General features: G+C 47.7%; 2 protein-coding genes and 1 pseudogene across 3 annotated transcripts in view; 1 reads left to right on the forward strand and 2 right to left on the reverse strand.

Annotated features, from left to right (window-relative positions):
• The window catches only part of TMEM92 (transmembrane protein 92), a 365,445-nt gene that overhangs the window by 70,032 nt on the left and 279,445 nt on the right, over positions 1-15,968 (forward strand). The gene's annotated exons all lie outside the window — the stretch shown is intronic.
• The window catches only part of MPP2 (MAGUK p55 scaffold protein 2), a 70,789-nt gene that overhangs the window by 48,831 nt on the left and 5,990 nt on the right, over positions 1-15,968 (reverse strand). The window contains exon 2 of the mRNA XM_081838352.1: positions 6,596-6,704. Coding sequence (XP_081694478.1) covers positions 6,596-6,626 — 31 coding nt within the window. The 5' untranslated portion in view covers positions 6,627-6,704. The remainder of the gene's footprint in view (positions 1-6,595; positions 6,705-15,968) is intronic.
• LOC309328496 (homeobox protein NANOG-like) lies at positions 4,885-6,299 on the reverse strand (annotated as a pseudogene). The gene is made up of 3 exons: positions 6,273-6,299; positions 5,331-5,569; positions 4,885-5,020 (listed from the first exon to the last, which is right to left on the reverse strand). The product of its transcript is annotated as a homeobox protein NANOG-like (transcript).

Below are 15,968 nucleotides of genomic sequence, written 5' to 3' on the forward strand. Positions count from 1 at the left end.
GGCGGAGCTAAGGACAAAAGGGCTGAAGCCAATCAGATAACAGCTTCGCCACCGCCACTAATTCAGGGGTCAGCAAACTTTTTCAGCAGGGAGCCAGTCCACTGTCCCTCAGACCATGTGGGGCCCAGCCTATATTTGGGGGGGGGTGAACGAATTCCTATGCCCCACAAATAACCCAGAGATGCATTTTAAATAAAAGCACACATTCTACTCGTGTAAAAACACACTGATTCCCAGACCGTCTGTAAACTAGATTTAGAAGGTGATTGGGCCAGATCCTGCCCCCGGGCCTCAGTTTGCCTACCCGTGCTCTAAGTCTAACCAATCACCCCAAGACCTACTTCTTTCAACTGCAGGTGCTGAAAAGACAACCAAAACTTGAGAACCTGAAAACCATCCTGCCAAGTTCAGCATCATCCACAGTGTCTCCCTCATATTAACCAACTGGAGGATATTATTATTATTCATATTATTATTATTATCAGCATTGCTCCTCATCCAGACGTCAAATGTCTAAAATATTCAACTTCTGACAAGCCTGAAATTGTTAGCTGTGAAAATAGGTTATTTTGAAGTGTTTTCCAATATTCTGAAATGGTTTAAAACATTGTGTGTTTGTGTTGTATTCTATTGTTTTGCTCTTCTGTTGTCTTCCACCTTGGGCTCCTTTGGGAGGAAGAATAGGATACTGAGAGAGAGAGAGAAAGAGAGAGAGGGGGGGGGCGGGGTATCTTGGATCTCGAATAACTTGGCTTCCGAACAAATCGACTCCCAGACAATCGAACCCCTGAAGTGACTGTTCCGGTTTTCAAACAATTTTTGGAAGCCAAACGTCCGGCCCTTTGGTTTCCAGACGTTTTGGAAGTCGAATGGACTTCCGGAATGGATTCTGTTCAAGAAACAAGGTACACCTGTATATATATTCAAACATTTTCACTGAAGCATGGCAATCATTTGAATCACTGTACTTGTTGAGGCTTTGGAAAGAGGCCAAGATGCTTGGGAGGGGGGGGATGTGTTTGTTCATTCCCCCCTTGCCTCCCTCATGAGCTCCACCTGATGCAGCGTTTTTGCACAGGAAGCCATCAGTTTTCTAATCTCTTTAAGATGCTCCCTGATTTCCCCCTACTCCTCCCCTTCCCCGGCGCCTGCTCTATTACATCCTCGTTTCTGTGGCAACGGGGGGAAGAGATTTGCATCCAAGGTTACGCTAAAACTAGGGATGGATGAAAGAAAGATTTAAAGAGAGAAGCAGAGACAGAGAGAGCACAACTCTGGCTGCAGCCCTGAACCCAAATCCCACCAGCACATCAAATCTCTCAGAATGGGAGAAGTCACAAACTGGAAGGGGCAAATAAACCCAATTTCTCATTTATCCAATACTGAATTCAGTTCTCGGCATGTCCATGTCAGTTTTGCAATGTGTTACTTAAAAATAAAAGCACCCTCCTGACAATTCATCAGCATTTTAGTGCGAAGTTCTCCAAATATATATATTTTTAAAATATGCAATTTTGCCTGTTGCACACATTTTTTGCAAAGCAATTTCCCCTAATATAAGGTAAGGCAAAAGGTAAAGGACCCCTGGACGGTTAAGTCCAGTCAAAGGTGACTATGGGGTTGCAGCACTCATCTCACTTTCAGGCTGAGGGAGCCGGCGTTTGTCCACAGAAAGCTTTCTGGGTCACGTGGCCAGCAGGACTAAACCGCTTCTGGCACAACGGAACACAGTGACAGAAACCAGAAACACGGAAACGCCGTTTACCTTCCTGCTGCAGCGGTACCTATTTATCTAACTGCACTGGTGTGCTTTTGAACTGCTAGGTTGGCAGGAGCTGGCACAGAGAAACGGGAGCTCACCTTTTGTGGGAATTTGAACCGCTGACATTCTGATCGGCAAGCCCTAGAGGCTCAGTGGTTTAGAGCACAGCGCCACCCACGTTCCCCAATAGAAAACATTCTTGTACCCCTATTATATGCACACAGAGACACACTTTACTCTAGCAGATGGGTTTTTGTACTTGGCTAGAGAAAAGGAAAGGAGAGAGGAAATAGGGGCTGCCTAATATCCAGACTGGGATGCGGGTGGCGCTGTGGGTTAAACCACAGAGCCTAGGACATGCCAATCAGAAGGTCGGCGGTTTGAATCCCTGCGACGGGGTGAGCTCCCATTGCTTGGTCCCTGCTCCTGCCAACCTGGCAGTTCGAAAGCACATCAAAGTACAAGTAGATAAATAGGTACCGCTCCGGCGGGAAGATAAATGGCGTTTCCGTGCACTGCTCTGGTTTGCCAGAAGTGGCTTAGTCATGCTGGCCACATGACCCGGAAGCTGCATGCCGGCTCCCTCGGCCAGTAAAGCGAGATAAGCGCCACAACCCCAGAGTCGGCCACGACTGGACCTAATGGTCAGGGGTCCCTTTACCTTTACCTTTAATATCCAGTCTAATAGGGGCTGTGGGTATGTATTAAGGCTGTTTGGAATTCTAGCCTGCAAACTTCATCCACAGTTGTGGTAGCTCTCAGCTTAGGGCAAGACCTGTCACTTTCACTACCGTGTGTGGTTAACCGGCTTAGGCAGAGCTGCGAGGATTACAGGCTGTGCTCCCTGTGTAATCGGAAGATTCAGAGAGGAGATATGATTGGACAGGCAGGAGCTTAGAAATCGAGACAAGAGCTAGCAGGTAGATGCTGAGGATGAGTGCAGAGACTTGAAACCAAATGGCTCCTGTGGTCCATGAGATGTGCACCCTGGGATCAGAGGCATACGAGGGGGGGCGGGAGGCAGCGTGGCCCGGGTGCCATCTCAGAGGAGGGGTGACAAAAAGGCACACCGCGGGGGGCTCGCCTCGCCACCCCCATGCACAGCGGCTCATCACTGCACCTCTGGCGCACTTGTGTCCCCAAAGCTGCATGAAAGCTCCTCCTCCAGTCTACCTGAAGGAGCGTCTCCACCCCCATCATTCTGCCCAGACACTGAGGTCCAGCACCAAGGACCTTCTGGCGGTTCCCTCACTGCGAGAAGCCAAGTTACAGGGAACCAGGCAGAGGGCCATCTCGGTGGTGGCTCCCTCCCTTTGGAACGCCCTCCCACCAGATGTCAAAGAGAAAAACAACTACCAGACTTTTAGAAGACATCTGAAGGCAGCCCTGTTTAGGGAAGCTTTTAATGTTTAATAGGTTGTTGTATTTTAGTGTTCTGTTGGAAGCCGCCCAGAGTGGCTGGGGAAACCCAGCCAGATGGGCGTGGTATAAATAATTAATTATTATTATTATTATTATTATTTCTCCTTGATCTAAGGCCTGGGGGGCCGGATGTGGCCCAATCACCTTCTACATCCGGCCCCCGGACGGTCCGGGAAACAGCATGTTTTTACATTAGAGAATGTGTGCTTTTATTTAAAATGCATTTCTGGGTTATTTGTGGGGCATAGGAATTCGTTCATTTTTCTTCTTCAAAACATAGTCCAGCCCCCTGCAAGGTCTGAGGGACAGAGGACAGGCCCCCTGCTGAAAAAGTTTGCTGACCCTTGGCTTATTGTATTTCCTTGGTGGTAAGAGAGGTTAGTGGTGGCTTAGGATGTGGTTAGTTGTCTTTGGTTGGCTGTAGTGAGGTTTGTTTTTGTGTGTAAGTAGGAGTGTGTGTGTGTGTGTGTGTGTGTGTGTTTGGATCAGGTTAGCCAGATTGATCCATATGCTGTCAGGGGATTCGTGTTGTTGTCTTGTTGGACTATGTATGTGATAAAGGGGAACCATACTGGGTTAAGGCGTCTTCTTCTAATTGTCCCCATATCAGTTTCTGTTTATTGGTTAGTTTTTCTAATAAGACTGCTTCCCATACTATTTGATACCAATAGTCTATGCTTACTCCTGACAGGTCTCTCCAGTGTCTGGTTATGATGTTTCTGGCTGCTGAGAGTAGATGGGTTATGAGCTCTTTATGAGGTGAGTGGGCATTATTATCTTGGAAGATGTTTAGTAGGGCCAGTTCTGGGGTGACTTCTAATACTTGCTTAGTTATTTTGCATATTTCTTGTAGGCACCACTGAAATTTGAAAGAACAAAGGCCGCCTCCGTCAAGCGACAAACCATGTTATGATGTATAGCTGCATTCGAAGTTATTCAACCCCCATCGCAAACCACGTTTGTTATCAAAATTCACAGACTTTTGGCTGTTTCCAAATCAAACAAAAGCAACTGAAGTAGCCCAACAGCATTTCTGAAACAAAGACCGCATGGAACAAACTGCTGTGTGAATGCAGCTGCAGTTTCTCTCAAAATATGCACCTTTTTGAGTCAAAATGAGAGTCGGAATATTTGGAATGGTGAAAATCCCAAAAGTTATTGACAAGAAGTCTGTGCCATATACACAGCACCCTATCAAGTACTTCCAAAATGTTATAATTTTGTCCTCAGCGCCAAGAAAACAAAAGCACAAAAGATAGTTTATGAGAAACTCGTAGGAATGACAACAAACTCTGAGAGCCCCGCTTAGACTAAACACCTCAAAGAATCTGGAGGGAAATTAAGATACTCAGCACTGTTCACCCAGCTCCTGCTTATATTTCCCAGCAACAATAAGAACTTTTGATGCAAAACACCGCAGAAAAGGAAGGCCACGCAAACCCTGATACAAAAAGCAGAATGAGTCAGGATCATGTTACGCCATGGGAAAGTGCACTCGGCTCCGCAGCAACAAAAGCGAGGGCAAAGGAAACCAAATACCTGCACAGGACCACATTTTGATGTCTGCTACCTTCTCTCCCCCCCCCCCCAATTGCATCACCAGGGCTGGGTGGTACATGGTTTTCAACATCACAATGTATCACCAACCAAATATCGCAATATACTGATAAATCACAATGTCTGGAATAAGGATGGAGCTATCACGCTTTCTCCCACACGGTGAGTCCCAAGGCTGAGGCCAGTTCTCGGATCTGTTGTGGACTGAGATATTTCTGCATCTAGAATCTGTGGTGCAAGATCTGCAGCTGCTTTTGAGAGAAAGCAGTGCGGGTCTTGCTTGCAGCCAGTGTGGTGTAGTGGTTAAGAGTGGTGGTCTCGTAATCTGGGGAACCGGGTTTGATTCCCCGCTCCTCCACATGCAGCTGCTGGGTGACCTTGGGCCAGTCACACTTCTCTGAAGTCTCTCAGCCCCACTCACCTCACAGAGTGTTTGTTGTGGGGGAGAAAGGGAAAGGAGAATGTTAGCCGCTTTGAGACTCCTGAAGGGGAGTGAAAGGCGGGATATCAAATCCAAACTCTTCTTCTTCTTCTTCTTGCTCTTCTTGCCTCCTTTACTTTCCTCCTTGCACTGCTGGGGAGTAGAAGTCAGATCTGGGGAGGGGACAGCTTGTTGGGGCTGTTTGCAGAATCTGGTGTATAATAAGTGAATATCCCAGAGCTGCAAGACCATGGGGAGAGATCTGGGTTATTGCTGGGGCCCTTCCCTTCCAGGCCGCTAACAGCCTCGGGGGCAGGGAACCCCCCCGGCTCCATCTCCTCCTTCACCGAGGGCCAGTAGTAACCTCCGTAGCCCGTGCCAGCCGCTGCCGCCACCACCCCTGTAGGCTAGACCCGGTAAGAGGCATTGAGGGCCAGCGGGATGCTCATGAATGGAGGAGTCAACAGGACCCTTCAGAAGCATCACCCTCTCCCAAATGGTGATTTTTGCATAGCAAACAAACATCACGATTGGGGATATATATCGTCAGGTCAAAAATTATTAAACCAATATCTTGATATGGACTTCAAAACAGTTTTGGACGGTATATTGCCCAGCCCTAGAGGCAGACTCCTTGGCTTCAACATCAGCCCCAAAAAACAACAACAATGAAGTCTTCCACCTCACATTGCTCCATTTGCTATCTAGCCCAGGGGCAGAAAACCTGTGGCCCTCCAGATATGGCTGAACTACAACTCCCATCATCCCTGGCCATTGGTCATGCTTTCTGGGTCTGATGGGAGCTGGAGTCCAGCAACATCTTGAGGGCTTCCCCACACCTGATCAGATGAAGAGCACTGGAGAACTCAACAGCTTTCCCACTGTTTTGTGAGATTTTGGTTGGCCTAATTGAAGGTACCACCCTACCGTGGATTTTAGAATTTTCTTATATACCTTTACGTATAGGCACGTTTGTTTTCTATAGCTGCTTTTGTGAGCTCCCCCCCTCCCCCTTCATCAAGGAAACTTTTCCCACCTGGATTTGTCTGTCAAGGTGTTTGGTCCCAGCTGTAGCCCCGCATACTTGCAGGCACAGTCATAAAACGGTACAAAGCAGATATTTGGGGAATAATCCATAGCACAGTCGTACCTTGGAAGTCGAACAGAATCCGTTCTGGAAGTCCCTTCAACTTCCAAAACGTTCGGAAACCAAAGCATGGCTTCCGATTGGCTGCAGGAAGCTCCTGCAGCCAATCGGAAGCCCCGATGGACGTTCAGCTTCCAAAAGCAGTTCGCAAACCGGAACAGTCGCTTCCGGGTTTGCGGCATTCGGGAGCCAAAATGTTCGAGAACTAAGCTGTTTGAAAACCAAGGTACGACTGTACTTGGAGTGGAGCAGGTTTGGGGATGCTGAGATAGGAGCAAATCTTTACCTGTCTCTGAGTCGGTGGAAGCAACAGGCATCTCAGCAACTGGGGGTGTTTGCGCAGTGTCAGAAGTTCAGGTGGCTGGCGTTCCTTCTGATGAGTCTTCTTGGCGGTGCTGTGAAGAGGAGAGAAATGGAACAACTGATAGATGGTCTAGGGCAGGCGCGGCACATCCAACTCCCAAGAGATTGCGATCCACTCACAGTATAAAAAAAACTGACAGTGATCTATGCTTTTAGAGAGCCAAAGTTCTTGAGCTTTTTCTTGGTGGATAGGAGACCACAGATCGACCTGTTGGACATGCCTAGTCTAGGGCATGAGGAGGACAGCTTCCAGCCTGTCTCATCTGTGCCTACAACCACAAGATCTGCCAACTGCAGAAACGCACCTAGAATTAGAGAACAGGGAACTCCGAGCATGTTTTGAATCTAGGACCAGAACAGAGCTGAGCTTACAAAACCAGCTCTCATTTCCAGAAAGTTGGGGAGGAGTCAGTCAAGGCCCCCAAGGGGCGCATTCAGAGGGTCTTCTGTACTGAACCCAGAGACAGCAAACGCCTGTCATGGGCTGGCTGGACACAGAGGAATGGTGGGAGGCACCAGCTGGGGAAACCCCAAGGGAAGAAGGCTCAGAGACTGGAGAGTGTTAGTGGGATGATGATGAATGGTCAGAGGGAGGAGACTGGGAGAAAGAAGTGTCAGAAGATGAAGGGGTGACAGGGCTTAGTGAGCAGGGAGAGTCTATGGCAGAGAGAAGTCCAGAGCCAGCAGCAGAAGCAGGAGAGGAGAGAGGCCAAGAGGCAGAGATGAGTCAGACTGGTGAAGAAGCTCCCCTCCCACCAAGTCTCCCAGAACCAGAAGAGGTATGAAGAGAGAGCAGCAGAGATAGGCACGGCGGTGTAGTCTCAGACTGCTTGGGAAAGACCATGGGGAGGAGGAGATTTAGGCAGCCAGGGACCTTCTTCTCCCACAACTGCCTCAAAGGGGCAAGCCCTACCTTGAGAAGAGCTGCTGTGCTCATTAGGCCTCGCGCCCCTGAGCAGTAAGTTCACTTACTCTGTGTGATTTATTGCTGGCTGACTCCCTGACTGTGATGGCCTGGGATTCCGATTCAGAAGATGAACCAGAGGAATCCCAGCCTGCACAGGAGTCCCCGCCTCCAGGGCCGGCTGAACTGGGGCAAGGCCTAGATGCTGAAGAGCCTGCACCTGTGACAGAGCATCAGGAGCTGGCCCCAGGTGAAGCCCTTCTGGCCCCAGAGGGGCTTGACGACTCAGTGGCCACAGGTGAGCCTCCTCCAGGGCCCAGTAACCCTTCGGCCTCTCCTGATCTGCAGAGGCTTAGGGCAGAGAGGCGAAGGGAACTGGTTGCCCCCAGGAGGAGTGCTCGCCTTAAGGCCAGAGGAGGCGGGGCTCCTGGGGGCCGGGACCGCCCCCGGCCTTAGAAGAGGATAAAAGCCCAGTCAGCCTGGCCCCAGGTTGCGGAAGCAACGTCGTTGTTGGCTTTGGACCTTCCTGTGTTCCTGATCCCTGCTTGGCCTCCTGTTCCTGACTATCCGGTGTTCCAGTTCCCAGCTCGGCCTCCTGTTCCAGCGTACCTGTTCCCCGCCCGGCTCCCCGTCTTGGACCTCGCCCCTCTTCGTGTGGACTCTGCTTACACCCACGGTACCTTCCCCCGGGACCAGCACACTGACCATGCCCTGGTCCCTGAGCTTTCATTGTTGAGGATCACTTCCCCTACTGGTAACTGGTCGAGGACCCAATGTCCATAATGGGCGGAGCCAATGTCAGTGGTGGGCGGAGCCAGAACTAAAGACAGGTGGGTCTCTCTGCGCTCTCTGCTTAAGCTTTGGTGTTGGAAAGCTTCTCTTTAAGAGCTTTTTAAAAGCATTAAAAAGCAGGATGAGATTGTCTACCCACACTGCTAACAGGACCAAGCCTAGGTTTCAGGCAAAAAAACCCTCCCAGTGGACCCCCTACCTATGTTTTGAAGATCAGCACTCCAGGAAAGGGAGTGAACACTTTCTTCCCTTAACCTTTCTAAGCTCTACAATCATCGGAATCTGTAGCTCCTTAGAAACTAGTCGGCTAAGAAATCTCAACAGAGACAATCATCTTATGGGGACCTAATAGTTCAAAACACACGGGTGGGGGTTATAAGACATGAGTTCATAAGTCTGCCTCCTGCATCTCCCCCCTCCCATTTGATTCAGCTTTGGGATGCTGTCCTTTTGGGTTTATTCCATTTGCAGAGTTGTGATTGCTGCTTGCAAGCCTATGGAGACGCTTCTGACGGAAGCAGTATACTCAGGATGCTCGGGATAAGGCATTCGACTCCATCGCGGGGGATTTGCCTGCAGCAGTGCTTCTCACTATACTGCTTATGATTTTTGGATTGTTTTCTTTTTGCATCTCTTGGCAGATCTTGGACTGCTCCCTGTGCTTTCCCTGTACAGGATGGGCTTTATTCGTTGCACCCTCTCCCTTCTCGAAACTGGAGCTGAACAGCTCAACAGATGCTCACACTCAAAGCATAAAAATAGTTCTAAGCTAGCTACTAACCATAAGCAGGCAAAGCAGCTTTTCAAACCTCGTGCAGCTTTACCTATTTAAAACCAGGTTGCTACAAGGGGTTGAGCAGCCAGCACCAACATGCTGCCCTCAAAATATTCTTGGATTCCAGCTCCCAGCTGGCCAATGGTCAGGGATGATGGGAGTTGTAGTCTGACAGAATACAGAAGGCACCAGAGTGGGGAGGCTGGGGAACAATAACAGTGCTGGATTTGGATCAGGGAGGCCCATGGTTCAAATGAGATGCTTGTGTTCTCTGGGCTCAGTTCCAGAAATGAGTGTTGTGGGCTTGGCAATGCTTGCCTCCTAGAAGAAGAGGTGAGCATTAGATGCCCTCCAAGATAATCTTCCCACTTTGATTAAAATATGAACAGCAAAAATCTATTTCTAGACTTACACATCCTTTGGGAGTATAACGCTGAGGACACTGGGTCTGTCGGGCAAAGGCCCACCCCCAGAGGGGACCACACGCCATCTCCAGACAAGGGATAGACGAATCTGTCAACTTGGTTTCTCTCTCTTTTTTCCTCCAATCTCAAATTCAGTTCTCCACATTTCTGCATCAGTTTGCAAATTATTCAAGTTGTTTGCATTTAAATGCAAACTAAATTTAATCTCGCCCCCTCCCAACAGCAAGGAGGCCTCCCTGTGGAGAGCATTCCACAAATTGGGAGCCACTGCAGAAAAAGGCCCTGCTCTTGTGTTGCCGCCCTCTGAACCTCTCGTGGAGGAGGCACACAAAGAGGGGTCTCAGAGGATGGTTGCAGAGTCCAAGTCAGTTCATATGGGGGAGGTGGTCCTTGAGGTATTGCGGTCCCGGGAAGACCATGAGGGAACCTAAAAAGATTCCCAACCCCTTCTCTGTCAGGATAATATTCCACAACTAGGGCTGATCAAGGCACATGAGCCCAGCTCTCCCCAAAGTGACACATGTTAACCACTGCATTGCCCTTTGCCAGCTCGCCATCTTGTAACTGTTAGTGGAACATAATAAACTGGGGAGCAGGTACTACTCTTTCAGAATTATATCTGGAAAGGGGAACCTGTGGCCCTCCTGCTGTCATTGCATTCCAACTCCCATCAGCCCCAGTCAGCACAGCCAATGGTCAGGGATGATGAATGTTGTAGTACAACAACATCTGAACATCCCTATTTGTATTACATATTTCTAGTTAAAGGTAGGTGGCCGTGTTGGTCTGCCGTAGTCAAAACAAAATAAAAAAATTCCTTCCAGTAGCACCTTAGAGACCAGCTAAGTTTGTTATTGGTATGAGCTTTCGTGTGCATGCATGAAGGTATCCGAAGAAGTGTGCATGCACACGAAAGCTCATACCAATAACAAACTTAGCTGGTCTCTAAGGTGCTACTGGAAGGATTTTTTTTATTTTATATTACATATGATCAACATGTTGTTGTTGTTGTTGTTGTTGTTTAGTCGTTTAGTCGTATCCGACTCTTTGTGACCCCATGGACCAGAGCACGCCAGGCACTCCTGTCTTCCACTGCCTCCCACAGTTTGGTCAGACTCATGTTTGTAGCTTCAAGAACACTGTCCAACCATCTCATCCTCTGTCGTCCCCTTCTCCTTGTGCCCTCCATCTTTCCCAACATCAGGGTCTTTTCCAAGGAGTCTTCTTTTCTCATGAGGTGGCCCAAGTATTGGAGCCTCAGCTTCAGGATCTGTCCTTCTAGTGAGCACTCAGGGCTGATTTCCTTAAGAAGGGAGAGGTTTGATCTTCTTGCAGTCCATGGGACTCTCAAGAGTCTCCTCCAGCACCATAATTCAACATAGTTGCTGGTATTTGGGGGCTATGGGGGCTGCAATGATGAGCTTCTCCTGAGCTTCAGGTTTCACTTCTACACCTTCCAGGGTTTCAGCAAACAGAAGCCATGCAATTTGCAGGCTTCTCTTTCCAAGCAAGCCACTTAAAAAATAAATAAAAACACAAGCCAAGGAAATTGCCCTGGCCGGTCACCCCTAAGACACTCCATTATTAATGCAGCCCTCGCTGACAGCTCGCAAGAGAAATCTCAACCTGGTCTTCTGGCAGCAGAGGGAAATAATCCATCACACAACACAGCTAACATGCCCACGAGCAGGGGCTCCATCAATAACTGAGGGATCAATAGTACTCTGGGGACGGAGGAGTCACATCCCTTTTGCTAATGGACTCGTAGATGTTTGGTGGGGCCCGAAGGCAGAGCCAGATCCAGAATCTGGGAGAGAGGGAGTCAAGCGACCCGGCTAAACTGGAATAGGTTGAATGTGCAAAATGAGAATTCTCTCGGGCTGCGTCTTATCTGATTGGGATGCTCTGTGCAAAGTTGAAATGCTGAGCTGCTTTCAGGAGCCCCACTCGTTTTGGAGCTTCTCCATATTGTAGAGTTGGAAGGGACCAAAAGAATCATCTAGTCCAACCCCCTGCCATGCAGGAAGCTTTTGCCCAACATGGGGCTCGAACCCACAACCTTGAGAGTCATACTCTACCAACTGAGCTCTGGCAAATGCCCACCTTCTGGAGCTGGCCTTCTGCACATGCCCAGAGGCACCTGTATCACCTCCTTACTCACAGCTTCCTAGGCTAGCAGATTCCAAGGCAGGACCCTGATGAACATTTCCTGAATACTACCCTCAGCCACTTAAATTAGGGATATTAAAACCCGCAAGGAAGAATTTTGTCTTTCAATCTAGTGGGGGTGGGATCTTTGGCCTTGAATTATCAGAGGATTGCTTCCATTACAGTGGGGCCTCAGATATAATCACACATGCATATTCTGTCTCCAGCTCCGCTGCATCACGGATCTGTAATCTAAAGACTGCGTAAATATCTTGAGCAGATATTTTTCCATCCTTGCTGCCTGAACTAAGCAGCTAAAAACGTTACAGCATTCTGCAAATGTTTTGTAAGCATTTTAAAGATGCTAGTTTTATAAAATCTTAAAATCCCAATGGGAAAAACTGTAAAGCAAAGTGCAAAAGTTTTTCTGGCAGCGGAGGCAGCCAGGAAACTTCTAGAACACTTTTTCTGCACTGATTTGATGATCTGGGCTACACATAAATACAGCCGTACCTTGGTTCTCGAACGTAATCTGTTCCGGAAGTCCATTTGACTTCCAAAAACATTCAAAAACCTAAGGCACAGCTTCTGATTGGCTGCAGGAATTTCCTGCACTCAATTGGAAGCTGTGGAAGCCACGTGGATTTTTGGCTTCCGAAAAACGTTTGCAAACCAGAACACTCACTTCCGGGTTTGCAGCGTTTGGGAACAAAAACATGTGAGTACCAAGGCATTCAAGAACCAAGGTACGACTGTAGTCCAATTATAGAAGTTGCCTGCAATAGAATGTTTTAATCAGTCTGGAGCTGGAAATGAAGGTGAACTTTCTTCTAAAATTCTTGCAAGCGTATAAATAAAATCAATTGGCTATTTATGATCAGTGGCAAGGCATCCCTGGAGGAAGGGACAGAAAGAAACAGGTTGGCTGCAGGAAGTACCTTTGTAAAGTAGGCTATGTGACAGGCACACACAGAATCGAAAGGTTTCTCCATACAGTACACATCAGCTCACACCATCTTTCCATCTTCTAGCCAGCAGAGCAAGAAATACTCTTTACAGCAGGTCAAAGGTGCATTCTGCTAGCCAGGCAAAAGCACTCAAAGAGGGTGTGGAGCAACACTGGGGAAAATATCGCCCGGGGTATTTCCCAAGGGCCAGACAGAGAGACCTGGGGGTCACATTCAGCTTCCAGGACCAAAGATTGCCCATCTCTGGTCTAACAAGAAATGGAATTTATTGTCGGGATGAGAGCATGGAGAGAGAGCCAGAGGGTTTCTGAGCTGGCAGGGAGGCTAGCTGGAAATCAGAGTAGCGAAACACAGTGTGAAAGGCAGGGACCTCAGCCCAGTATACCTGAAGGAGCGTCTCCACCCCCTTCGTTCAGCCCAGACACTGATGTCCAGCTTCGAGGGCCTTCTGGCGGTTCCCTCCCGCGATGGGGTTAGCTCCTGTTGCTCGGTTCCTGCTCCTGCCAACCTAGCAGTTCAAAAGCATGTCAAAGTGCAAGTAGATAAACAGGTACCGCTCCAGCGGGAAGGTAAACAGTGTTTCCGTGCACTGCTCTGGTTCGCCAGAAGCAGCTTAGTCATGCTGGCCACATGACCAGGAAGCTGTACGCCGGCTCCCTCGGCCAATAAAGCGAGATGAGCGCCACAACTCCTGAGTCGGCCACGACTGGACCTAATGGTCAGCCAGTTGCCACATGCCTGTCTGCATACTTACAAGCAGTCCAGGCTTGGTGAGAGATTTGTTGAGGGCTGCGACGTTTTATTTTAGAATCAATGGTGATTGAGTACTTGTTTATTCTACATAGTCCAAACACCATCGAGATCTTGCGTATTTTTAGTCCCTGAAAAGTGCTTCTTGGGGAACTGGTTCCGTTCCAAAAACCACAGATTGATTCTGCTTTACCCCACAATGTGTTCATTGGAAAACAGATGAAGGTGGTCTGTGCATTGTGTGTGGTGTGTGTGTGTTTGTGTTTGTGTGTGTATCCATACCTGCCCCATGATGTTGTGGCTAGGTGTGCACCGCCAGGGTGGATTTGATTTAAATCAAATTGATTTAAATCACTAGTCAGTAAGACTTGATTTAAATCTGCTTGTTTGTTTGTTTTTACAGAAAGACTCATTCTTGCTGGTATAATCTTAATATTTACAACCAGATGAAGGTTTCATTTTTGGACTAATAAATTGTCAGAGTAGTTTTTACAAGTTATATCCAAAATTACCGACTTGGTTATACTGTTAGAAATACATAGACCGATAATTATAAAATTATTGCTAGGTTTAATAAGTTAACTCTTTTAACTTTTCTGCTGTACTTTATTGGAAGGAGAAAAATAATCATTTCCTTCATAACAATTTAAACAATTTATTTAACTAAAACAGTAACATTATAGCATATGTATCCATGTTTGTTAACTGTTGTGGTTAAACAATTTTTAAAAAAACTTAGACTGAGTTTTAGCACACATGAAAAACTTTGAACAAGTCCTTATTTCCTGATGAATAGCCTTTGGACTATAATGTAACTTAAACAGAAACAGAAACAGAAACAGAAACAGAAACAGAAACTTAAACTATCTTTAGAAAGATTTTTCCTCCAAAAGCATTTTATTTCAAAAATCCGATTTTTTTTAAAAAAAAATCCGATTTAAATTTTAAAAATCTGATTTATTTATTTAAAAAATATCATTGATTTTTATCCACCCTGATCACCGCTTCCTCCTCTTCTGTTCACCTGGGGCACGAGCAGGGAGGAAAAGGAAAACCTCATCTAAGAGCGGATTTTCAAGCACGTATCAAGGAACCATCGAATCACAGAACTATCGAGCTGCAAGGGATCCTCAGGGTCATCCATCCCAACCCCTGGCAATGCAGGAATCTCAAACTTAAGCATCCATGACAGATGGCCGTCCAACCTCTGCTATAAAAAACAAACCAGTGAAGCCCACCAGTTTTTGAGGGAGTCCATTCCACTACCCAACAGCTTCCACCACCAAAAAGTTCTTCCTGGTAAAGGTAAAGGGACCCCTGACCATTAGGTCCAGTCGTGACCGACTCTGGGGTTGTGGCGCTCATCTCGCTTTACTGGCCGAGGTGTACAGCTTCTGGGTCATGTGGCCAGCATGACTAAGCCGCTTCTGGCGAACCAGAGCAGCGCACGGAAACGCCGTTTACCTTCCCGCCGGAGCTGTACCTATTTATCTACTTGCACTTTGACATGCTTTCGAACTGCTAGGTTGGCAGGAGCAGGGACCGAGCAACGGGAGCTCACCCTGTCGTGGGGATTCAAATCCCCGACCTTCTGATCAGCAAGTCCTAGGCTCTGTGGTTTAACCCCAGAGCCACCTGGTAGTTAGTCGAAATCCCCTTTCTTGAAACTTGAATCCACCCCAACCGTTGGGGATGGCAGGATCCAGACCATAGCTTTTCCCTTTTCTTGCGAGGAATCCTATTCGGAAGAAGGGAACTTCCCTTTAAAAAAGGGGAAAGTTGACAGCTATGATCCAATCTAGGCTGAAAGCAGTGCACTCAGGATGAGCATGCACAATTCCAGATTGAGGGGGAAATGACATTTTTGTGCTGCAAGCAGGTTAGTGCCTACACCGCCATAGTCTCTAGGGAAGCATCAATCTCATCGTAAAACAGCTCTCTCACACACAGAGAGACAGATAGAAATCCTACCTACTCACTCAGCAGCCTCCTCCAGCCTTTTTTCCCCTCCCCAGCAGCTGAAAAGGATTCCGACATCATCCATTCAAAAGCAGAAGTGTTCTGGATTATAGGAGCCTGATTTCACGTGACAAGCTAGGACCTGCCATGGGGCTGAGGGAGGGGAAAGGGGGAAATCGTAGGCTGCTGAGCTGCTCTGTGCTGCCAGCCTATCACCACATTCCCCCTTATGTAAGACCCTGCTCCACTCAGGCTGATGGAAAGCTCCAATGTTTGCAGCTCTTTGTTTTCAAAGAAAACACACAAATGCCCTCTTTATTGTCAGCGGTTTTCAAAACAGGCAGAAGCGGTACCACGGAGAGAGCCATTTTGAGGGTGAGCAGAGAGCAGCTGAAATAAAATTTCATACGCATTTTAAAAAGAAGCAATGAGATTTAGTTTCCATTATATTTCCACTTTTGTCAACACCACATTTAAATGGTTGCTTTTTTTCTCTTTTTAAAGTCCTCTTATCCTTGGGAATTCTTAAGTAATTGTTTTAGGTGTCAGCGTGCAACTCATCCCTCCCCCGCCAC

Source organism: Podarcis erhardii (genome assembly GCF_964252035.2).
Source record: "Podarcis erhardii genome assembly, chromosome: 13".
NCBI classification, from domain to species: Eukaryota; Metazoa; Chordata; class Lepidosauria; order Squamata; family Lacertidae; genus Podarcis; species Podarcis erhardii.